We start from the raw sequence: 26,255 nt of genomic DNA, 5'->3' as shown, positions 1-26,255 counted from the left end.
GCAAGAAAATAAAATGGGACATTGATACACACTATTCATTGCCTTGATTTTCAAATACGTCAAGGATGACTTTATTTGACTGTCACAAAGAGTGTGAGCTCAATAGGAACTCCGACTTGTTTCTTTTTTTTTTTTTTTAATGTCCCAGGCATATTAGCATGAGATGTCTAAAGTCATAAAGAAAAATTGACAGAAAAATGCGTTGGAGCTCCATGTGTTTCTAATTGATGCCAACAGAAACTAACCTCATGGAAGACACGTGATGCAGGTTTATTTTTCCTTTGCAGGAACAGCAGGAACATGAAGCCGCCACTCTTGGTGTTTATTGTGGGTCTGCTATGGTTGAAAGATTGTCACTGTGCACCTACTTGGAAAGACAAAACTGCTATCGGTGAAAACCTGAAGAGTATGTTTGGTTTCTTATCTGTGTGGAGTCCTGTTTGCGTGTTTTCATGTCCTGCTGGCATTTACAGTGCCTTATAGTTGAGAGATAACGGTATTCACGACATCTCACTGTGAGAAGTTCTCTAGGCACTTAAACCACGTCATCATGATGCCAAACATCTGGTCAAAAATAGAAAATTCCAATCAAGTCTCTGCAAGTGAGCGTTCACATATCCAGATGTTTGCTATCCTGTAGATAAGACATGCCAGCTTTTTGACTGCATTTTTTTCTGTATCATCCAGATGTTTGGTGTCATCTCAGCACGGCCTTAATGAGCAGTGAAATACTTCTCTAGCATTTAAAGAATTTAAACCATTAGAGTCATTTGTGTAATTGTTCTTAAACTAGTGAAGGAATGGGTTATAATTACACTGAATCTGGTTGTTTCTGTGGCCATTGACTCATGACCTTTCTTAGTGACACAGGTTTTGGGTAGTTAACCCTTGAACGAATTAGTTAGCTAAAATGGGATGGATTTGGAGTCTATAATTAAATTCAGAGACAAGAACAAGCTTTTTGGGAGACCACACTGGCTACTGAGAAGAAAGACTGACAATGAGTTTTCTACCCACTTAGGGTTTATTAAAGGTGTGAAAGAGATGGTCATTCGGTTATTAAGAAGTCTTGTTATGAGATTCTTTCTTGATTTGGTGACTTCTTGGAAGGCAATTAAAGCTAAAAAGGGAAAATTGTTCACTGTTTGAAGTCCTCAGCTGGGCATTTCATACAAGTTGTTGGTAAAGAAAATTCAAAATTTTCTCTAATAGAAGAAAGTCCCCTTTCTCTAATATAAGCACACTTGAGACTTAAATGAAAGGGGAAAAAATGGATAAATGAAAACAGGGCCTGCAAAAAATGACAAGAACAAGGTTAAATGAGCTCTGACTCATTCAGGAGTTTACAAGTAAGGGACAGAAGGTATCATCCATGTGGCAGCTGACTGCTAATTCATTACAATCTGCTTTCAAAGAACAATTAAGCCTCTCTTAAGGGGACATGAAATATTGGTCAACAATGCATTGTTTCAAATTCTAATCAGATCTTTAAAAACAAACAAACAAAAAATCCTCCTGCAATGTGTCTTCCAGGTTTTTCTGAGGCTGGGGAGATAGATGTAGATGGAGAGGTGAAGAAGGCTTTGATTGGTATCAAGCAGATGAAAATCATGATGGAAAGACGAGAGGAAGAGCATACCAAATTAATGAAAACCTTGAAGAAATGCAAAGAAGAAAAGCAGGTACTGTAAAGAAAAAGAATCTGTTGACTTTTTATCTTTTTTCTTTTTTATTGTTTCGGTGCATTGTAATTATACATAATAATGGAACTCATTATGCCTTATTTATACATGCATATAATTTTTTTTCTTTTTTCTTTTTTTTTTTTTTGGTACTGGGGATTGAACCCAGGGGCACTTAACCACTGAGCCACATCCCCGGCCCTTTCTATATTTTAATTTAGAGACCGGGTCTTGCTAAATTGCTTAGGGCGGGGCTAGGTTGCTAAGGCTGGCTAGGTACTTCCATCCTCCTGCTTCAGCCTTCCAGGCTGCTGGGATTACAGGTGGGTGGAGCCCAGCAACACATAATTTCATCAGTCTCATCCCCCTTTACTTTCCTTTTCCTTCTCCTCCTCCCTCCTCCTGATCTGCTTGCTCCACTCTACTGATGTCCCCTCTATTACCATCATCATCATTAATCGGTGCATTATAACTATATATAAAAGCTGAATTCACTGTGGTATGTGCATATGTGGACACGGCATAATTCGTTAGATTTTATTCCCCAGCACTTCCCCACTCCCTTCTCTCCAGCCTCCCTCTCAACATACCTGTTCTTAAACACATTTAAACTATAAATATGGCACTAGTGGCAATCGATGAGTTACTTATTTCCCCTAATAATATATTTTCTGGAGGGCAAGACTGGAGGAAAAGTTTGACAGAAACTTTAAATTTCTTCAGAGAACATACTTTGTAGAAAGGGTCTTTGCAGGACTCCAGACACAAGAATTTGGAGGATTCGTCTCTGTTTGAGAGAAGTGCTGTTTTCTCAAAAACGTTTTTTTCTTAGTTCTTTTTTTTTATTTATTTTATTTTTTTCCAATACCAGGGACTGAACTCAGGGGAGCTTTACCACTGAGCTACCTCCCCAGTCCTTTTTTATTTATTTATTTTTTATTCTGAGACCGAGTGTTGCTAAGTTTCTTAGAACCTCACTAAGTTGCTGAGGCTGATTTTGAACTTGTAATCCTCCAGCCTCAGCCTCTGGAGTTGCTGGGATTAGTCTTAGTCCTTTTTGATTTAGGATATTGAGTCAAAGGTGTTCAGAGAAATTTGAGGCTAGATCAGTCATCTCCAAAATTTTTCATCTGCCATCCCTATTACTAAAAAATGTGTTAGCACTCACTCCTAAATATATGTATATTAATTTATTTGTAAACTAGATACATGAATTGCTACCATTAATATTTTGAGGTACAACATGGATTTTGGGTGACGTTCATCATTAGATCCAAATTTCAAAATAATCTAGATATTTTGAAAGTTTTAGCTGGCTTGCCAAACCTAATTAGATCATTATAGTTTTACTTTGTGGCCAAAACAGAGCTCATGATGAAGAACTGTTGCTCTGTCATGTGCATTTTATTCATTTATGCTTAAATTATTCATATTCATGTTTTAATATTCCAGTTCTTCCCCCACTCTGCCCCCAGAATCTTTCCAAGCCTTCTATTCATTTTGTGAGGGTTAGTTTAGTTACAACTAGATAATAAAATCATTGGTCCACCTGAATCCTCTCAACAGGGACTCATTATAATTTGTTTCAAAGGAACAGAGAGAGATGGAGCCCTGGCCAGTGTTCTAAAACGTGGAGGTATCCCTCTCCCTGGGGACCTCACTTAGAGTTGACCACAGGCCATGTCTGACATGGGCACTCAAGAGAGTGCCAGTGGACATTAAATATTGCATCAGCCAAATCCATTTTATTTATTTATCTTCTGTGGTGCTGGGAATTGAACCCGTGTAAGTCTAGCGTTTACCACTGAGCTATACCCCCATTCCCTAACCCATTTTTAAAAATTCAAATACAGCTTCTTTAAATAGCTATAGTTTAAACTGTGTCTTTTGCCTATATAGAATACACATTATATCCAAAAGTCCTTGAAAGATGTTGAAAAGTGTTCACAAGCTACTGTATAAAGCTCAATAAATTTCCAAACTACATACTTAATAGTTTAATAACATTTAACTATGTTAAAAACAACACTCAAAACAATTTTTTTTTAAAAAAAGGTTATCTTCCAATATTATCCTTAATCAAAGAGAAAATAAGAACTGTAACAAAAATAATGTCAAATTCTGGCAAAATACAAATAATATAAAATTTACCATCTTAATCTTTTTTTTTTTTTTTTTTTTGGTGCAGGGAGTTGAATCCAGGGGCTCACACATGCTAAGCACATTTACCACTGAGGAACCCATCTTAGTCATTTTTAAATGTACTGTGAAGCAGTATTAAATACATTCAGAATGTTGCTCAACCAACCCCCGGAATTCTTTTCACTTTGCAAAAACCAAAAATCCATGCCTATTAAACAACTACCCAATTCCCTTCTCCGCCTACGTGTGTATGCATATACATACATATACATATTCATACACAAACATTTCCGTGTTAGAGATCAAACTTCCTCCATCAATTTTCAAATTAAAAAATACAAGTGGAGTCCTAATATGTCCTACCTATACCTAGGCACACAAACCTATAAAGTCGGGGCCCAATGAATTCCAGGCAACTGCTCACAACTCTTCACTCCCAAGCCTCCTGGCCTCTGAGACTAGAGCAGAATCTGACAGGCTGATCCCAAAGCTGTGTGTCAGCCTGTCACCAGGCCAGTTAATGCTGCAGCCACACCTACCGCCTGGAGTCAGTCTGGGTTCCTGGCAAAGAAAGGAGATTGCCTGACCAGCAGCTGCAAACCCTCCTCCCTTTGGCAGCAATTAAAAGATTTTGAGGAAATCTAAAATAGCTCAGCATCAGGACAACATGGAAGTCCCTCAAGCTGGGTTCTACCCTGGTGGGCTTGTGAGTCTGGCCATCTGGGAATAGTGACACTAAATGCCATTAACAGAGCTTTTACAAAACACATTATCACATGGAATGCTTCAAACATCTGGGTAAACCATACTTTCCTTTTACAGCTAAGAAAACTGAGGTTGGAGATGTTAATTAACATGTTACTCCAACATTGGAAGGAATAAACCAGGAGAAAGCCAGCAGATGTGTGCAGAGGGGACCTGGTGACTTTTGTTTTGTTTTGTTTTGTTTTCACTTTTTGGAGCCTCCTGGCAAGCTAAGTCTGCAGTACTAGGAAAAGAATATTCCAGTTAAAGGCGGATCAAGTAAGCAAATGTTGATTTCGATTCTGGTCCTGCAACTGGTAGAATTTTTATTTATTCTTAAAAACCTACTTATTACATAAAAGTTCCTTGCATTATACTCTTCAGTTTGGGCACTCAATTAAAAAGTTAATGGAGCGGAAGATCTTTAGCCCTAAGTCTCTCTCTCTGAAATTACTTTAAACCTAGAATAAGGGTCAATTGAGCCAAATTAGGACTTGACAAATAAGGGGTGGGCACACCCAGTCTCTGGTACAGAGCACCACCCATCCTCGGTGACATGGCACCATCACAGTCCTGTACCTCGTCCCCTCCCTATTAATATTGATTGGGAGCATCTGAAACTTACTAAAATAGGAAAGCCTGGAGTGGCCCATACTGATTTGCCAGGTTCCTGGTTATTTTGATGACCTGTGAACTATAAGAATAGAGTTCTAGCGGTTGGGGAAGCTGAGGCAGGAGGACCACGAGTTCAAAGTCCAGCCTCAGTAACTTAGTGAGACTCTAAGCACCTCAGTGAGACCCTGTCTCTAAATAAAATACAAAAACGGGCTGGAGATGTGGCTCAGTGGTTGAGAGCCCCTGAGTTCAATCCCCAGTGCAAAAGAAAAAAAGAATAGAGTTCTAAATGTGGACTCTGTTCATGGGTGGAATATTTAAGAGAAACAGAAGGAACAGTAAGACATTCCTAAACCAGAGACCTATCTCATCCAGGGCAACATTTCATTTTTAAAACTTGGGATGTGTGATTTGATTGATGGTCTTTGTTATGCTTCTCAAGGTGTGAGTGGGACTAGGTCTAAGAATTATGAATTATAATAATTGCTTAAAAACTCACTTCTTTGTCTCATTTAACACAAAACCTTAAAAGGGAGCCCTTACTATTATTCCAATTACCTAATGAGTAGATTAAGGTTTAGACATATTAGGTAATTTGCCCAGGGATACACTGATGAGTATAGTTCAGAATGGGAATACTGGAATTTTGGTTTAAGGGGACTATGTGCAGAATATTTAAAATAGGGACTGACTGAGAAAACTCACGAGGTATTGTTGCCTGCCAGGGTGAAACAACCATTCTTAAGAAGATGCAGGATTCCAACATTGTTCTGCAAAGCCCAAGGGCACACATACACAAATTCCGTTTGGGTCACAACATGCTTTTGGGCAACCTGGGCCCTGCTGATTTTCCTCTGTGGGTGGTAACAAATGCTACTTGGCTGAGCACCAGAACTCTGCAATAAGGCCAACTGGAAAATCCAAGCCAGGCAGAGGAAACATGGAAGATTGTCAGAGCTTGGGTGATTCTTTAGGCTTCATATGTCAGGAAAAGGTAGTTTCTTTTTCTTTTCCAGTGTGTTAAAAAAAATGTACAATATATATATATTTTTTGTACTGGCAATTGAACCAGGGGCACTTAACCATTGAACCAAATCCCTAGCCCTTTATTTATTTATTTATTTTTAAATTTTGAGACAGGGTCTCACTAAGTTGCGAAGGGCCTTGCTAATTTACTGAGGCTGGCCTTGAGTTTGTAATCCTCCTGCCTCAGCCTCCTGAGTCACCGGAATTACAGGTGTGTACCCCTGTGCCTGGTAATAACTTGGGTTTTAAGTACCAAAACTTTTTTCTCCCATAGGCATTTTTCACTTAAGGGAGATGCCTTTAGTTCTGTCTTCTTATGGACGGGTCCATTATGCGCTTCATTTCCCTTAACTCCACCTAAGGCAAGCAGGGGGTCAGTCTCAAAAGCCCACACTCAGAGGGAAGCCAGGGATCTAGGCAGGGGCACAGGAAAAAAGTCCTGATGTGCCATGGAGGCAGCCTTTGGGGACCTCCAGAGGCCAGGCTCAGGCTTTCAAGGACAGGTGCCATTGATTGTACTGGGCTCCTTACCTCTGGATGCAGGACCTGACCCAAGTACAGCCAGCACCACAAGGGGGAGTGCTTGGAATATACATAAGTAGAATGCAGACACTCCAAAGGCAGCTTCTCTGTAATTAGAATGTGAGATCCAAGAATCACACTTGGATGATTCTTCTTTTTTGGGGGGAGAGGGGGTGACAGGAATTGAACCCAGGGGCACTTACCCACTGAGCCACATCCCCAGCCCTTTTTAATATTTTATTTAGAGTCAGGGTCTCCCTGAATTGCTAAGTGCCTCGATAATCTGCTGAGGCTGGCTTTGAACTCTTGATCCTCCTGCTTAAGCCTCCCAAGTTGCTGGGATTTAGGTGTGTGCCACTGTGCCGGGCAAGAATCATACTTTCTTACAGTGTATAAGAACATACAACAGTTAAAGGCAGCATCACTGAAAGAAATAAAATACGTCAGTTTTATGAGCCTCACAGACCATCTTCCACATCCCCCATAGACTAGACATGCAGAGGACAGGTAAGCAGGTAAGTCACGGCGGTTCCCCCAGATAGAGATGACATCTTTGGTGTTGGCTTACCCTCGTCTAGTGTAATGTCCATCCACATAGCAAACACTCAGTAAATACTTATTGAACAAATGAATAAACACGAATAACATTTGTAGTCTTCAATAAAACTCGATCAGGGGGTTGGGGTTGTGGCTCAGTGGTAGAGCGCTTGCTTAGCACACGTTAGGCACTGGTTTCGATCCTCAGTACCACATAAAAATAAATAAAATAAAGGTGGTGTGTCCATCTACAGCCAAAAAAATAAATAAATAAATAAAACTCAATCAGTGCTCTTTTCTGAAACAGAAAGCACTACAGCAGATCTGTCAGCTGCTCAGGGCCTGAAAGAGGAAGGAGTAGTTTAGAATACACACATTTTTCAAAGAGTGGAATCAACTAAGGCACACAGAGAATCATGAAATGGAAAAAGAACTTGCATTTCTACTTTTTAATTAGGAGGCTGTGAAACTTATGAATGAAGTTCAGGAACATCTGGAGGAAGAAGAAAGGATATGCCAGGCATCTCTGGCTGATTCCTGGAATGAATGCAGGTCTTGCCTGGAAAGAAACTGCATGAGGTTCTATGCAACCTGTCAGCCTGGTTGGTCCTCTGTGAAAAATACGGTAAGAGGAAATTCAAGAGTTCAAACTTTCAGAGCTCTTAAGGCAGCTATGTCAGCTTGCTTTTAAAAATAAATTTATATTAATGTTTAGAATAGAGATGCCCGATCAGTATCAGCCTTCTGTCATCGAGAATCTAACACTTGGGCTATGAGCCATCATCTGTGTACATACAACTTATAAGTTAGAACAGCCATTCAGTATTTATCCTTCCTTTGAATGACACTACATGTATCTCAGAAATACCCCCTTTCAGTCTTGTACTTATTATTCACCAAGTTTCCACTAGATTGTGAGCTCTTTGAGGGCAGGGATCATAGATTATATGTCTTCATTTGAGCATTATAGGCATCCAATAAATGTTTGTTGAATTGTGTTCTCAGTCACACTATGTCAGTCTCTGATCAATCTGCTTTCATTTTCCCCACCAGAGGCCATGTATGTGAAGACATCCTCTGCCTCCTGAATCTCTCTTTCAATGTACTTATCCTCTTCTGTGTAGCACATACACACGTGCGTGCACACGCACACACGCAAACTTTCATGTCCCCTTTTATCCACATATGTCCTATAGAATTGGCATGTTTGTGTTTTGCCCCCTTTGGCTATGTTTTGGGCAGAGGGAATCACAGAGGGTGGTGACCTACATAAGATGAGCTTTGCCCTATAAACAACTAAAATTGGCCTGAATTTTCCTCCTCCTTGAAGAAGTAAGCAAAATATGAAAATTGCATAGAATTTCACTCTTCTAGCAGAACACGTGCTAATTAGAGGATGCTCCTGGCTTAGCAGCACCACACTCAATTACAAAGGAGAAACCCTAAGATAAGGAGTGTGCCAAGCTCATTTGCCTCCACTGTTAACTGCATCTGCTTTATTTTGAGAGCCACTGTCACTGTCAAATACATGGTGGGATGAGTACTGGCTAAAGCCAGGAGATTTTTAAAAAATATTTTTCAGTTGTTGATGAACCTTTATTTTATTCATTTATTTATATGTGGGGCTGAGGATGGAACCCAGTGCCTCACACATGCTAGGCAAGCACTCGACCACTGAGCCATAACCCCAGCCCCAGAAGTCAGGAGATTTGGAGATCATTTCCATCTGGGCCAGTTGTGTCACCTTAGGAAAATTTCTCGGGACTTTAAAATGTTTGGTTTTTGTTTTCTGTTTTGAGAGGGGTCCGTCTATGCTGCTTAGGCTGGTCTTAAACTCCTGGGATCAAGTGAACTTCCTCCCTCAGCCTCCCAAGTAGCTGGGATTACAGACATGCACCACCATACCCCAGAGTTGAAGTCTTATTTTTGTGGATGGAACCAAGTAAACAAAAGCTGGCAGAGTGAAAGGCAGACAACTTCCCACCCAGATTACTTTCTGGGAAAGTCACAAGTTCTCTAAAAATTCCTGGAGAATTTTTTGAACAGTAGGGGGTGGTGCTATGACAGTCATGTTCAATAGCTGATGAAACACTGAGCACACCCACATCACTAGATAAAAGGGTAACTCTGATCTGCCCCAACTTAGGTGTCAGAGATGAAAAAAAGCATACTGTGGATGCTGGAAAAATCTTCTCCCATGGAATGGTATCCAAAATTCTACAATTAGGCCTTCATTCCTTTGACTATAGCAAGGAAGGCTTCCATCATTGCTAATATGTAACATCCCTAAACAACCTGTTAAGCTGTATCGAGTATCTATAATTCAATGTAGATGCATTGATATTTTCCTTTCCATTTAGGCAATGAGAAAAAGGAGAGTATATAGACATTAATGATATTTCATTAAAGAATTTTTTTTTTTTTGGTACCAGAGATTGTACCTAGCGGCGCTTAATCAATGAGCTACATCCCCAACCCTTTTAATATTTTATTTTAAGACAGAGTCTCGGTATGTTGATTTGTGCTTCAATAAGTTGCTAAGACTGGCTTTGAACTCATGATCCTCCTGTCTCAGCCTCCTGAGTCCCTGGGATTACAGGTGTGTGCCACTGTGCCCAGCTCACTAAAGAATTTTTTTTTAAAAAGAGTGAAGACAGGTGAAGGACAAAAGCCTTCATCACAGTTTTCCGGCAATTTTGATGGTGTCCTGGAAGCACCGGCAAGTCAACTACTGCCAGTGCCTCAGGCTACAGCTGCTCAATGGTTTTGAAAACACCTTTCAAGTCATCAGTGGCCAAACCTCCACCAGGAGGAATTTCAGGTCCTTTTTCCAAAGTCAAAATCAAAGCCAGGTATAAGAGTGTTAATACAATATCTCAGAGTTGATCACCTTTTCTTACCTTGCCCAGAATTGTTCTTGATTCGGAATGACTATTACTATAAGGTGACATCTACTTGCAATAAGAAATGGTCAAGAAGGAAAATAAATTTTTATTCCCTGTCTGTTCCCCAACCTGCCCTATAGATTGAGCAGTTTTTCAGGAAGATATATCAGTTTCTGTTCCCTCTCCGTGACGATGATGAGGACAGCCATCTCCCCCACAGTGAACGGCACATGCAGGAAGATGCACAAGTGACCCAGATGGAGGATGCGTTTGTCCAGCTGACTGCGACTGTGGAATCCCTCTTTAACAGGAGTTTTTACGTCTTCAAACAGATGCAGCAAGAATTTGACCAGGCTTTCCAATCATATTTCATGTCGGAAACCAACTTAATGGAACCTTACCTTTTTCCCATTTTATCCAAAGAGCCGACCAAGAAAGCAGATCTTGGGCAAAGCTGGGATATTCCCCACTTCTTCCAGCTGTTCTGTAATTTAAGTCTTTCTATTTACGAAAGTGTTCGTGAAACGATTACTGATACACTGAGTGCAATAGAGGATTGGCCAAAATATGATGAAGGCAAGTATTTTTTTTTTAATTTTTATAGTTGTAGATGGACAGAATGTTTTTATTTTACTTATTTATTTTTATGTGATGCTAAGGATTGATGCTAAGGATGTTAGGCAAGTGCTCTGCCACTGAGCCACAGCCCCAGCCCTGTGTCAAGTATGAAAAGATTATTTGTACTTAGCTGTCTCTATGAAGGCAACTTTTGTTTAGCTTAGGAAATGATAGACAATTTTGAGTCACTGTCTAGTATTTCTTGAACTGATGATTTGTAGATAATCAGAGTTTCTAAGCTTCTTAAAAGGAGCTTTGAAGTCTGCCATCCTCCTCCCATTATGGTTGAGAACTCTAGTGCTATTTTCTCTCTTTAGAGCAAATTTTCAAAGCTAAAAGAAGAAACTGCCACTAGGGTGAGAACTTGAAAAACACAGTTCCCTCTTTTCTTTCTTTGTTGTTTTATGGTACTCGTGATTGAACCCGGCCTTCTACCACCGAGCCACATCCTCAGCCTTTTTAACTTTTTATTTTGAGACTGTCTTGCTAAATTGCCCAGGCTATCCTTGAACTTGCGATCCTCCTGCTTCAGCTTCCCCAGTAGCTGGGATTATAGGTGTGTGCCACTGGGTGGCTCCTTTTGTTTTAATTCTTATTTAGAGATTCAGCTTTATGTTGTTTGAACATCAGGGACTTTCTTTAAAGTTCCTTTAGGATCTTCACCTTCCACTTTATAGAGAAGCCTAGTCTCACATGTAACCAGGTCAAATGAAGTGTTAGGACCTTCCTGAGTCACTACTTTAATTCCCTGAACCATAAAATATATGTCTAAAACTAGAGAAAATGTTCATGGGTGAATCCTAAAATATAGAAATAGAAATTAGATAAGAATTGCCTTCTGCCAATATGCCCCATAATATTCCATGTTTGGAAAAAATGCTGCTTTATGTTTCAAGGCAGGGGATATCTTCTCCCAGCTTCTGTGAAGTAATTTAGACACAGCATTTCAGAAATGAGCATTGCTGTGTGGAAGATTTCCATTTCCTTGGACTTATCTCTTTGAAGCCACAAAGCCACGTTAAAGGCCTCTCAACTCTGAAATGAAAACTAAAATGGGCTCTTTCTGGCTATTTTCCACTTATATCAGCAGTAGCTGGCAACATGTGAATTAGATTCTCAATGTTGCTATGGCATTACATAACGAGCTTCAACAGAGGAGGGTTTACCTCACACATTTCAGAAACTCAAGCCAGGAAACACATCCTTCAGATTCCATGGCTCCTTGAGCAGAGAACAGGCATCATTACTGGAACTGTCAGGCTCTATTTCAGGGTCTGGTGGAGTTTTCTCCTAAGTCAAATGTTTTGTCTGGTGTTCCATTCTGAGGTTCCAAATTCATCCAATATTTAGGAGAAGTACCTGGGCAGTAGATTAAATATTCCAATGCTGGGGTGCTATCAAATAATTTTTGCCTGATCTTTTAAATAGATATCATTTGTCTTGGAATAATATCCAGAATGTGTTTATTGGAACAAAATGGCACCCCTTCCTTCATATTGTATAGGGACCTAACACGTGTGCCAGGATTAGGACTGAATCAGACATATCCCAATGATTTCCCAATCACTGCAACTCCCTCCAACCCCACTGACTTAATAAACGTGGGTCACCACTATTTGCCTGAGGTTCCTTCTCATTCACACATCTGAGGACCAGCTCCCACTCTCAGCAAAGCTCACTATCCTGGCCCCTCGGTACCACCTCCACCTCTGTGATAACCTGTATATCCAGGGTACCCTGTAAATGCAAATGTTAAAAATAAATTGGCAAACAAAAAAAAAAAAATCTATGTTTCACTAAATACTCTTCTTTCTCCAGTATCCTTTCCCTTGCCAGGTAGTATACAGAAAGCTCAGCAGAGGAGATGTTTTGGTCTCAGATGAGCAAATGTGGACTATTTATCAAGAAGAGTCAGGCTGTAAAGCATTCGTATGTGGTTTCCATCACTCTACTATACAGTGGGTTGGTAAGGAATACGCCTGTTGTCTCTAGAAAGTCCACCTAATGAGGAGACATTTTGAGCTTTGCTCCTTGGTAACAGGCAGAGTGATGGCTGCCCAAAGATATCTATTCCTTAATCCTCAGAACCAGTGACTTCTTTTTATTATAAGGCAAAGCAAAAGCAAGGTTACAGGCGGGATTAAGAATGCTAATCTGTTGACTTTAAGTTTTGGAGGTTATTTTTAATTATGATGGTGGACTCAGTGTAATCACAAAGTTCCTTGAAAGTATAAGGGGGAGTCAGAAAAGACTGAGTAGAAATAGCATTAGGGGAAATACTATGTCCTTCTTCATTGACTCTGAAGATGGAGGAAGGGGGCCTCAGCCAAGGAATGTAGGTGTCTCTAGAATGGACACCTACATTGTAGGTGGTATAAAAATAGATTCTCTTAGAGTGGTCACAACAAACTAGCCTTGCTGACACCTTGATGTCAGCCTTCTGACATAGGGAACTTAAGATAATAAATTTGTGTTGTTTCAAGCCACTAAATTTGTGGTAATACATTATAGCAGCAAGAAGAAACAAACACCTCTTGTCAATTACAATAGTCAACACTGACTACTGTGTCTGTCAATGATCATGGATGGGCTTTGTTGGCCATGATCACCCTAAGAGCTAAAATTAGAAAATAGCTAAAACTGAATAATGAACAACCATTAAAAGGAGATAGGAAATAATTTTCAAAATCTGAAATATCTTGATATTTCATGTTACTTTTTAATTTTATTTATTTAATTTATTATTATATAATTTATTATTATTTATTTAATTCTCCTAGAAAAAAAATTGTTTCTTAAAATTTGATCTGCTTTAGGTATTTTCCTAAATCATAAACTCACTATTGATAACTATATAATGCAAAAAAAAAGAATAGTACCATAATTAAACAAATGCCTACCACCCAGTTTAAGACATTGCCAATATCATTGGAATTCCCAAGTACTTCCCAATTATAGCTTTAAAATTTTTAAATACTTATTAAAGGTTTTGTTTTGTTTTGGTTTTTGTGGTGCTGGGATGGAACCTAGGGTTTCAAGTATGCTAGGCAAGCACTTTACCACTGAATTACATACCTAACCTTAGGAAATTTCTTTCTTTCTTTCTTTCTTTCTTTCTTTCTTTCTTTCTTTCTTTCTTTCTTTCTTTCTTTCTTTCTGTCTGTCTTTCTTTCTCTTTCTTCCTTATAGAAGTCTAAAGAGACAAGTGGTTTACACTCGCCTAATTACTTAACCCTATTGATATCAGAAATAATAATGATTAAAAATAAGATACACTAAATTTAAAATAATACAAATGTACAAAGGAACAAAATAAATGCAAGCTGCCTTCTACCCTATCAAGTACTTCTTCTAAGAGATAATTACTAACAATTCCTCATGCTGCTTTCTAGAAAATGAAATCACATGCATTAATATGTGTGTGGGTGTGGGTGTTTCGAGTGCTAATAATACATTTCTAATAACCAGATTCCCGGATTTGAGGGTATGTGTAATCTTTAATAGATGTCAAATTGTCTTAGCACATGATTGCAACAATATGTGCCCCTACGTTTCAGTACAGGAAAAAAATTTTGAAGCACTGTTAAGAAAAAGCAATGATATAGTCTCCTGTTGTTTAAAGTACAAACTCTAATGACACTAATGTGTAAATGTTGTGTTCCCTGCAGATTCTCACCAGGGAGGATTGATTTCAAAGACATTACCTGAACAGGACAAAGGACTGTGTGGGGAACTTAGTCAAAATTTTTCTGGATGTTTCCAATTTCATGAAAGATGCCAAAAATGTCAGGATTACTTATCAGAAGGTAAATGATTATTATTTTTTCCAGGGTTTCAACAGTATTTGGTCGAAATCTCCCTTTCACAAGTTTTGTGAATTGATTTCCTTGCTTTCAAGTCCTTTTTGCACTTTCATTTCCACCTGACAGAGGTCATTGTAGGTTTATAAATTGTTATTATTTCAAAGTATTTCAATTCACATTTCTACTTTCTTTAATTCCTTAATTGTTCCTGTGAGAATTTTATAATTAAAGACCAAGCAAACACTAATATATACACAAAAGAGCAAAACAATGAACAAACTTGGTCAACTCCTTCCCTCTTACCGGAAAGAAAAAGAAACTTCACCAATGAAGAAAAACTTCCCATCAAATAAATCAATTTTTAACCAAGTGAGTTTTTTTCTTTCTATTCGGTGGGTTAATTGACCATTAGTGTTTATTTATTTATTTTTAGTACCATTTTACTATTGAGCTTCATCCTCAGTCTTTTTCTTTTCTTTCTTTCTTCTTCTTCTTCTTTTTTTTTTTTTTTTTTTTTTTGAGACCAGGTCTCATCAAGTTGCTGGTCCTCCCACCTCAGCCTCCCAGGTAGCTAGATTACAGGTGTGCAATGACTACTGCCTTGCCTGGTGGCCTGCCTGACTAATTAGTATTTAAATAGGAAAAGTGGCTCCTTTCTACAGTTCCCAGCAAACCTTTCCCTCCTAGATCAGGCAAGAGTGACCCTCCCCAAGCAGGACATCCTTCCTTCTGTCCTCATCCCTCCCTTTCTATCTCTGTCTTCCTCCTAATAAAGTTATTCCTCCCATCCTACCAGACCCCAGTCAAAATTTTTCTTACAAAACACAAGAAGAGATTTTGGTCCCGATGTTTTTGCATTTTATCTTGCTAAAGGCCTAAGGAAGGACATTTTTTAAAGTGTGGCTAATGACTTGGAGAAAGAGGTCAGAAGATACAGTAAGAGCAACACAAATTAGTATCTTCATAAATTATTCTACCCCACTAGCTTGCGACTTTTGGTGAGTCAGTTTTGCTATCTAGTACTCAACTGAGTAATCTTTAAAGAAAGGGCTTGAGATCATCTTTGAGTTCTTACAAAATTATTCTCCAAAGCAATTTCAGGGAAAATGGAATCATAAATTGCTAAATATAAAATAATAGCTCTTGCACCCTTAATTTCCACCAATCCAAAGACTACTAAAGTAATATTTACCCCTGCAGCAAGAGCAGCTCCTTCCAACCAGCAGAAATTCCTTTATCCTCCTGTTTGCTTTCTCTCCACACCCCTCTAACAGTGAGCAATGTACCTAATTTAGCTGTTTAGAAAAAAGGGAGAATGCAATTGTTCTGATTTTGAAAAAGGTAACACAAACTGGTATTATAGTACAGGTGGGGTGGTGCACACCTGTAATCCCAACTCCTCAGGAGGCTGAGGCAGGAGGACTGCAAGTTCAAAGCTAGCCTAGGCAACCTAGCAAAGCTCTAAGCAACTTATGGAGACCCTGTCTCTGAATAAAATATAAAAAGGGATGTGGCTGAAACTGAGGATGTGGCTTAATGGTTAAGCACCCCTGGGTTCAATGCCTGGTACCAGAAAAATATATATATACACATAAACTATAGGCACTTTTAAAAAATATTTTGTTTTTTAGTTGTAGATGGACAGAATGCCTTTATTTTATTTGTTTATTTTTTGTGGTGCTCAGGATCAAACCCAGTGCCTCACACATGCTAGGCAAGTGCTCTGCCACTGAGCTATAACCCCAACCCCACCAGAAGGGCTTTTAAAGTATCATTAGAGACACTATAATATTAATAAAGGTTATTTTTGGATTTTAAGATTAAGGATGAGGGCTGGGGTTGTGGCTCAGTGGTAGAGCTCTTGCCTACCATGTTTGAGGCACTGGGTTCGATGCTCAGCACCCCATAAAAATAAATAAATAAAATAAAGGTATTGTGTCCATCTATAACTACAAAATAAAAGATTAAGAATGATTTTTTATACTTCTGTATTTTCCAAACTTTATCATAAACATACATGTATTTTATACTGTATAATATTAAAAATCATTAGACTTCTAAATTTTGTTTGATTTTTTTTAATGTACTATTACTTTATTTTATTTTTGTGGTGCTGGGGATTGAGATCAAGTCCTTGTACCTGCTAGGCAAGTGCTCTTCCCACGGAGCTACATCCCCAGCCCACGTGGTACTTCTTTCATTTAACCATCCTGCTCTGGCTGCGGGTGTAGCTCGGTGGGAGAGCACATGCCGAGTATGTGAGGTGTCCTGAGTTCTGCCCCAGGCACCACAAACAAAACAAAACAACAAAACAACCCCTCAGAACAAAAATTCAGCCCAATCTCTTAATCACCCTACTAATACGGATTAATATTCTCTACTAAAGAAACAGGTTTTTCATCTCATCATGCAAGTTAATGCACTGGGAGGTTCTATACATAGACGTGTGCTTTGCAACTCAAAAGGAGTAAAGTTCCCATTCTATTTTTGTTGTTGTTCAACTAAATAACCAAAAGATGAATTAAATAGTTTATCAAATATTTGGGTGGTTATTAACACCCCAATATAGTTAACAACACTCCCTTTTATCTTCTATTTGAATATCACCAGCCTGGGCTCTTGTTTCTGAATTCTCAGGGTGAATGGGCTTATGGGGGTTGGGAGGATGGTTCCTGGGCTACAGAAGAGGAGCAAGGATTGCTTTGTCTGCCTCTTCCCTCTCCTCTCCCTCCCACCTCTGCCTTTCTTTAGAGAGCAATGTCCATTCCAGCAATGACTTGAATGCTTCTCCGCATCCCTCTCAGGTCAAATGTTGTTTCCATGGACACACCTACTCCATCTTAGAATGTACATCAGAAAAAATGATACCTAAAATCTTTCTTGGTAGAAAAAGCTTTGGAAAGCATTGCTTTTAAAAGCTTTGACTATCAACTGAGCCTTTTTTCAGAGTACCTGAAACAGATGAGGGTCTTATTCCTCCTAAATTGCCAAGTGAGTGACTCTCTGGGCTGCTGTTTTGTCATTTGGAAAATGAGAGTAAAAAAGCTACTTCATACAGGTCTTTGAGGATTAAATAAAATGTCTGAAGTATCAGTGGTATTCATTATTCAAGTATTTGGATTTTTCAGTTACAGGATTGCATATAAGGTTCTGTACAGAAGAAACAGATGTTTTTATCACGTGACTAGATTGATTACAAAAATCATCTTACTCAAGCATCCCATCTATGTATCATTAACATCTGTTTTCTTCTATTCAGTTAAAGGATTTGATGAAAAATCTCCCCCTGCTTGTCACAAGATAATAATAGAAAAAATCAGATAACATAGATGTATCTGATAATCAATATCTATTAATGCGTTATCCATCTTTTCATTACTATAAAAATGCCTGAAATAAATCTTAGAAGGAAAAAAAAGTTTAGTTTGGCTAACAGTCCATAATCGATTAGCCCCGTGGCTTTGTGTCAAGGTACCACATCATGGTGGAAGTGGATGGAGTGAAACCTCTTACCTTGTGGCAGAAAAGAGCAAAAGAGAAGAGCCGAAGCAGGCTCCCAAAGATCTAAAGATCTCCCACAAGACCCCACCTCTTAAAAGGCCACCACCTCTGGGCTGGGAGCCAAGCCTTTAACACAGGGCTTTTGGGGAATATTCCAGGTCTAAACTATAGCAATTAGCTAATGAATACAGTGTACATCAGATAATACAGTGTAAATGCAATGCAAGTTGATTGTTACAAAGATAAAATATAAAGAAAAGATAACCCAATGTGCTTCCATAGTGTTAAAAACTTATAAAATACAATGTTATATAAAGAACAGTAAAACAAAAATTCATGTCCTACCACCTAGATTAAAAAATACTTCACCAAAACAGATGAAACCCCATGGTGTCCTCCTCCATATCACATTCTTTTCATGTAGCCCCTCAAAAGAAAGTGGCCATTTTAAATTTGGCATTTATTATTTCTTTGTATTTCTTTATGCTCTATCACATATTTATTTATATAATATATGTTTATATATATGCATACACCATACTTAGCAATATTTTGTTTTAAATTTTTATATTACCAGTTGGCTGTCGTGGCCACATCTGTAATCCCAGTGGCTAGAGAGACTGAGACAGGAGGATCACAAATTCAAAGCCAGCCTCAGAAATTTAGCAAGACCCTAAGTATCTCAGAAAGACCCTGACTCTAAATAAAATACCAAAAGGGCTGGTGGTGTTTCTCAGTGGTTAAGTGTGCCTTGGGTTCAATCCCCAATACCAAATATATATATATATACCAGGGATTAAACCCAGTATCACTTAGCTTAACCACTGAGCCACATCCCCAACACTTTTGTTATGATTTTATTTTGAGACAGGGTCTCATTGAGTTGCTTAGGGCCTCCCTGAGCCTTCCCAGCCTCTGAGATTGCAGGTATGCACCACAGCACCCAGTTTCAAAGCATAATTTTTAAACTTAAAAATATGATTCATATATATATACATACATATATGTGTATACACACACACACACACACACACACACACACACACACATATATATATATATATGATGAGCCCATGTCAAAAGTAATGTAACTTATTAGTAAGGGAACCTACAGATTGTTAAAGTTGGTTCAAAGGAGTATATGACACTAAAGTATTTATAGTCAAGAATAGATATAATGCTGAACTAAGAATACAAAATTAGATATAAAACTAGTTAGTACACTAGAGGGCAATCAAAGTAATAACTTTTGTAGTTATCTTTTCTATCAGACTAGACATCTCTGCTAGACAAAAATCATTTGCAACTTTTCAATCCATAATTTACATATAACTTCATACAGTCTGGTTCTAATCAACAGTATATAATAAATCCAGCAAAGGATCGTTTCCCTAGAGAAATGAGGAATCTGCGGGTGGGCCTCTTGGAAAGACCTTGAATATATTACCCTGAAAGGTCATGCAGATGTTCTTGTGCCTTATTTCCAAGTTCTGGATAATTTTTCTTAACAATATAAATATCATTGCTTATTTATTCTCTTGCAACTTTTTCACTCAATGTTTGTGAATTTAGCCATGTGTAGTTCATAATTTACTGTTGTATATTGGTCTATGTAGGCACATCACAATTTACTTATCCATTCACTAGCTGAAATAGCTTTAAGTTGTTTCCAGAGTTTGGTTATCACAAACAACTCTCCTACATTTGATCAAACAATAATTTTGCCTCTTCAATCAATACTTGATTTCTTTCTTCTAAGACTAAACACATCACTCTAATTATAATCTCATGTTTGATAAATACAAGATAAGTAAAATATTTTTCCAAACATCACTGATCATGCTTTTCACTATATACTATACATTTTTTTGTCCTAATTTTAAGTATTTACCATAAAAGTTTCCTCCTTCCTATACCGATTACCAGTACTGACTTAATACATCCAAATCCATAGTTTCCTTTTGAGGAGATTAAGGGGATGTGTTGTGAAGGGACAGAGCAAGACCTTCTGCTTTAGTAATGTTTCTTTTCCCTTAACATGGGTGGTTTGGTATGTTGAATTTACACTAAGTTCTGTCTACAGTCCAGTTTCTATACATAGAACTACATAATTAACTGGATCTCATTGGAAACTGATGGGGATAATATGGATATATGAATGGCCACTCCAGAACTGCAGGCATAAACTAGGAACTCTCTGAGATTTAAGCCCAGGCCACCCATGTCCAGGACTCACAGACCTTCGTTTTTACCATGTGCCTTCTCTGCTAGACTGTCCTGATGTGCCTGAACTACACATAGAATTGGATGAGGCCCTTAGACTGGTCAATGTGTCCAATCAGCAATACGACCAGATTGTCCAGATGACCCGGTATCACTTGGAGGACACCATGTATCAGATGGAGAAGATGAGCGAGCAGTTTGGCTGGGTGTCTGAACTGGCAAACCAGAGCCTAGGAGCTGAGAACATCTTTAATTCAATAAAGGTAATGGCGAGATCCAGAGCGTGTATGGAGATTATGTGGGTGCGTTGATTCTTCCGTTAGTTTACTTAATAATTATATCTGAATATGAAACCAAGCTGGGGGAAAATAGTCATATTTCCACTGTGTTTATATTCAGGCTGACTTGATATAATGAACTACATTAGAAAACAAGAAATTCTATAAAGAAAATCAGTTTAAAACAAAACAAAACAAAACGTTAAATCAATTAAAAGCAAAAAATACTTTCTAATCCAGTGATGGCTAATTCTGCTCATAGTTATAGGACTTGAACTGATTGAGGTAACCTTGAAGAAAAACCAGACAATGTCATTTTTTGTTGTTGTTTTTGACAATGTCATTTTTTAAATATATTTTTTAGTTGTCCATGGACCTTTATTTAATTTATTCATATATGGTGCTGAGGATCGAATCCAGTGCCTCACACATGCTAGGCAAGTGCTCTACCACTGAGCTACAACCCCAGCCCTGAACATGGAGAAGAATTACAGATAAAGTAGTTTGAGTTCAATATTTTACTTTGAGAGTTAAGAGCTACAAAAGCATGGGAAAGTTCCTTAACTTTTAGGCCTCAGTGTTTCCACGTGAAAAATAGAAATAATAGCAGCCACCTTAACATGTGTGTCTGTAAATTCAGTAGCACAGGTCACTTATGCTCTGTAAATTAGAGCTCTTATTAGTGTTTTTTAAATTTTTGGACTGAGGATTGAACCCAGGGATGTATGACCACGGAGCTACATTCCCAGCCCTTTTTATTTTTAATTTTGAGAGAAGGTCTCTCTAAATTAGTTGCTAAGCCCTTACTACATTGCTGAGGTTGATCTGAAACTTGCAATCCTCCCACCTCCTCCGCCTCTTGAGTCTCTGGACTTAGAGACATGCACTACCACACCCAACTAGTCATATTGGTTTTCAACATAATAAGCTGCTGAGTTATGAGTTACCTTGAGAATTACACATATTTAATTTAATTTAATTTTAGGGTTTTTCTTTTTGCTGTGCTGGGGATCAAACCTAAGGCCTCATACATGCCAGGCAAGCCCTCTATCACAGAGCAAAACCCCCTGATTGAGAATTACACACATTTTATATATTTATTTTCACATAGAAACATACTGTCATCTAAAATTGCAGCTATACGGACTCCCACATTCAATCAAGAACTCTTTGTTGCATAAAACAGTGACCGACTTTCTTTCCTCAGACAGGTACCCCCACAACTGCACAACCAAGCACACATTACATTGATTACATAAGTGTACCATGGTGCTTCCTGCTGAGGTTGGTATTAAGGGGTTCTAAAAACACCTGAATACAAAAACTACTAAGCTGAATAATTAAAGATGCAATATTCTGAGTAGCATGTGATGTTGGCACCCATCCCAGATCCCTGGGCAGTCCTTTTACCAGTTTCCGCTCTGCTAACTACTTTCTTCACTTGGGGCCACTGAGCTCCAGCACTCTCTGCAGGATCAAGTCAGGGCTAGAGGTCACCTGAAGCCATTTCCTTGCTTAGTTGCTCCCTCTTCTAGTTTGCTTTCCTTCTCCCCTTAATAGTGGCCCCTGAGAGTATTCCTTTTCAATCACTCAGTTAGGATCTCCAGCTCTGCTTCTTGGGGATTTCTGTAATCCAGCATTTTGTTCTATTTCAGTCCACAAAGTTGGGGCCCATGCATGGCTTGAAAAATAAGCAAAAAAAAAAAAAAAAAAAAAAAAAACACACTTAAAAAATACACAAAAAAGTAGGGCAGAAAAGAGTAGCGTGCAGTGCATTGAATAATTCATATGCATGTCATGGAACTTTCATTTTCCATGTGTCTGTGTGTGCAGACTTATAAATATATACATACAAATGCAGACGTGTGCATTTTGAGTCATGATGTAAATGTATTTGCTATTTCATACCATAGTCAAAGGGTGCTGAAAGCCACTGTTCCAGTTTCTGCTGACTCAAATTCTATGACGCCATTAGGTCACTCTCTAGGAGGGCAAAATAACTCAATGTGTTTAATTATCCTCACACATATGGACTTTTTAGTCAGTGAAGAAAAACTTGTCTTGAAGGATGAAATCTTAAGAAAATCTTTATCAGTGCTTTCAACCTTCAGAAAGCTACAGTCATTATTTTCCTTTCTATACTTTGATTTGCTTCTATTCTAGGGTCTCTGAGTAACAATAACAGATCAATCTGAAGTTCTTTAGACTGATAACAAAGGCACCCATGTATAAAAACTTCCATATAAAATAAATTTCTGGTTTTCAATTACATCTTTAGGATAATCATCATCACTAAAGAGCATTTACTATGTTTTGGGCAATGCTCTAAGAATTTTTTCTACATGTCTGACCATTTTATTCCCCTCAATGATCATATAAGGTAATGTCTTAGTACATTTTTTGTTGCTATTACAGAATACAGAGACTGGGGCTGGGGGTTTACTTCGGTGTACAGCATATGCTTAACATGCATGAAGCCCTGGGTTCAATAATTCCCAGCACCAGGGGGGACCCACGGATGAGTGATTTCAAAAAAAGGTTTATTTCACTCAGTGTTCTAGAGACCCAAAAGTTCAAGATCATGGTATGACTCTGCTTAGCTTCTGTTGAGGGCCATGTGCTCCTCCATATGGGGATGGGGAAGCAGCATGCATGGAAGGAGCACATGGTGAAAGAGACCAAGAGGAAGTACAAAGGGGAGGTGCCAGGCTTGCTTTATACCTTCTGCTTTTGTGGTAATCAATCCAGTCCCTCCAGACCTAACTTCATTCCACATGACCTAATTGCCTCCACCACCTCTCAAGAAAACTATGCTGGGAACCAAATTTCAGCATCGGTTTTGGTGGGGACCAGCCATATCTGAACCACAGCAGAGAAGTAGTAGTATGTTCCCTGTGTTTCAGGTGAGGCATAAAAGAGAAGCAACTTGTACAAGTGTAGCTAGTAAGTGGTAGAACTGGAATGCAAACTCAAGCAGGTCGATCTGGACTCAGTGGACTTAACCACTTTGCTAAACGCCCTGTAAAATGTATTTTTCTCAATGCAGTTCTTTAATCGTGTAAGGGAAAGTGCAAACCCATAAAATGGCAAGCATTGAAGGGAAGCTTGCCAGCAAGTGAAAAAATTATGGGCCCTGGTTTTAGTTACATGTGTGTTTGCATTAAAGTTATTTATTAAACTCTACATCAATGCTTTATGCAGTTTTCATGTATATTATATTCACTAAAAAAAAAAGGGGAAAAACTTACACAAGTCATTCCTTTATAAACTTGGATTACAAAGTTACTGGTTTCAACCTGGTCTCAAATTTTTTTGCTTCAGTTTTGATAAGAGAACTTATTGAAAAACATTTTCAAAATAGTTCTCTTAAATGACAACATGATGAATGTCAGTTCAGTGCCATTTAAATTATTGAAATTAAAGTATGCACACTTGAGAATTCATTAGGAGTAACTGATGGACATTTTGCCTGACTGGGTCTTAGCAAAATCACACATACATCCATTAATTGTAAATTTCCTAGGAAAACTCAGTCCCAAACTTTGCACTTCACATTAATGCCAATAGCACAAACAAAAAACATTAAATATTTTACCTGCTCATTTCAGTTCTAGTTCCTATTGTGGTTAAGTTGTGCCATGTGGCAGGGCCTGGCCAATGGAATATGAGCAAAGATAATAGGGTTTATTTCTAGGATAAAACAGTTAAGAGCTATGTGTACTCTTCCTTTGCTGAGAGGGCCCAAAAAAAAAAAAAAAAAAAAAAAATGGTGTTCATATGCCTTAGCCTTGAAATGATGTGTTTCTATCATCCAGGGTCCTCCGTGTCTATATAGTGTAGTGCCCTTATAATGGACAGGTTTTTATGGCAAGAACTACAATAAATCATCAAGTCAATCTTAAGGCAGGAGATGGAACCATCTTTATTCACTGGTGTTCTAGATTCACCAGCTGGTGGGACAGAGGGGCAGGCCACAAGTCTATATACCCTTCAACCCCCTCCAAGGGTTAGAGTACACCTTTTATACCATAAGTAAAGCATGTCAGTACATAAATCATAAGTGGCTGTTGCTATGATTAAAGAATGGTTGCTAACATCTAGACAATTCTGACAGCATACATTGTCCAGGAAAAATGGGAACCAAAAGGAGAATAATTTTACATTGTATAAGAATTGCCATTTTGCATTGCCAAACATGCTATGCTAAGCAACTGTTAATGGGTACAGAGGCAGGGTGTCCCCATGGAAGAAGCATTTCTTACATGACATGGAGTCATGTAAAGGTAAAATGGAGTCTGTTTGGTCATTGCCCATATAACCCGGCCCATAACATTATAACAAGAACAAGAGATAAATTTTTGTCGTATGAAGTCACTGGAATGTTGGGACTAATTTGTTACCTCAGCACAACTTAGCCATTTCTGACTAATGTGGTATTTATTTTGATTGTGTGCTGGGATGTACTAAACCTTTTTACTATATAATCCTTCTTCTCCAGGCAGTTCCAAGAGTTCATGAAGGAAATTCTTCCAAACAAGATGACACGATGGTATACTCAAGCATTCTGCCTTCCCCTAATTTTACACTGGGAATTCCTCTTGAAGAAAAAAGTGCTGAGATTTCTAACTTCATTGACTATGTGGTAGCAAAAGTTCTACAGCATTTTAAGGAACATTTTTAGGCTTGGTAAGCAGAGTGCCTGATTAAGAATGCTTTGACAGGAATAGATGATTCATAAAAGGAAAAAATAAAACTAGTTTTAAAAATCCCCTGAAAATATGTTCAACCTCATAATAATCAAAGACATGAAAACAAACATCATTTACTGCCTATCAAATGTGCAAATTTTAAAAAGACCCATGAAATCTAGATACAAGTGTGATAAATTGGAAATCTCTTATATTATTGAAGAAAAATAAACTGACTTTGCCTATTTGACTTTTTTTTTTGTCTCTTTCTTCTTTTTGTGGTACTAGGGACTGAACCCAGGGCCTTGTACATGGGGCAAGTGCTTATCACTGAGCTACAGTCCCAGCCCCCACCCTTTTCGGGGGGCAGGGGAGGTACAGAGATTGAACTCAGAGTGGCTTTACCACTGAGCCACATCCCCAGTCCTTTTTTTATTTTGAGACAGGGTTTCACTAAGTTGCTTAGGGCCTGGTTTAGTTGCTGAGGCTGGGCTCAAATTCATGATCCTCCTGCCTCAGTCACCTGTGTCGCTGGATTACAGGGATGGGCCGCCACGCCCAGCTTAGTCCTGGCCCTTTTTATTTTAAGACAGGATCTCACTAAATTGGCCCAACCAGCCTTGAATTTGTGATCCTCCTTCCTCAGCCTCTGAGTAGCTGGAATTATAGGTATGTGCTATCATTCCTGGCTGTCAACCAAGATCTTTTTAACATCGACTGTGTTAAAGCATAGAACTCAGGTGCTGTGGAGGAGAAAATGAGGAATTTGAAAAGATCCTGTCCCAAAGGAGCTCTATCCAGCAGAGTAGAACACAGACACAAGTCCTCAGTGCCAGGCAGGATCGCGTGAGTCTGGAAGAGCAGGTTCACTTTCTGGTAGGGTAGAAACTACTGAACTGGATGTATTTCCTTTCCTCTCTTCCTTTTCTACCCCCTTTCTATCTTCCCCTATCTTTTCTTCTTCTCTTTTCCTTTATCCTTTCCTTCTTCC

The 26,255-nt window shown here is 38.6% G+C and overlaps 1 protein-coding gene across 1 annotated transcript; it reads left to right on the top strand.

Moving 5' to 3' along the window:
• The first annotated feature begins 287 nt into the window (after window positions 1-287).
• Clul1 (clusterin like 1) lies at window positions 288-25,257 on the top strand. Its single transcript, XM_047525877.1, has 7 exons — window positions 288-406; window positions 1,534-1,682; window positions 7,726-7,893; window positions 10,294-10,729; window positions 14,440-14,577; window positions 20,347-20,561; window positions 25,075-25,257. Exons 1-7 carry the CDS (start codon window positions 301-303, stop codon window positions 25,255-25,257), a joined length of 1,395 nt encoding a protein of 464 aa, XP_047381833.1. The 5' UTR covers window positions 288-300.
• The last annotated feature ends 998 nt before the right edge of the window (window positions 25,258-26,255 follow it).

Source organism: Sciurus carolinensis, chromosome 15, assembly GCF_902686445.1.
Source record: "Sciurus carolinensis chromosome 15, mSciCar1.2, whole genome shotgun sequence".
NCBI classification, from domain to species: Eukaryota; Metazoa; Chordata; class Mammalia; order Rodentia; family Sciuridae; genus Sciurus; species Sciurus carolinensis.
This window is presented reverse-complemented; position numbering and strand designations above follow the sequence as displayed.

Excerpts from the sequence above, each read along its gene's own strand:
- Clul1 (XM_047525877.1), top strand. The coding sequence starts at position 301 with ATGAAGCCGCCACTCTTGGTGTTTATTGTGGGTCTGCTATGGTTGAAA. Across the intron at positions 1,683-7,725 it reads AATGCAAAGAAGAAAAGCAG|GAGGCTGTGAAACTTATGAA; the intron begins GTACTGTAAAGA and ends CTTTTTAATTAG. Across the intron at positions 10,730-14,439 it reads TTGGCCAAAATATGATGAAG|ATTCTCACCAGGGAGGATTG; the intron begins GCAAGTATTTTT and ends TGTTCCCTGCAG.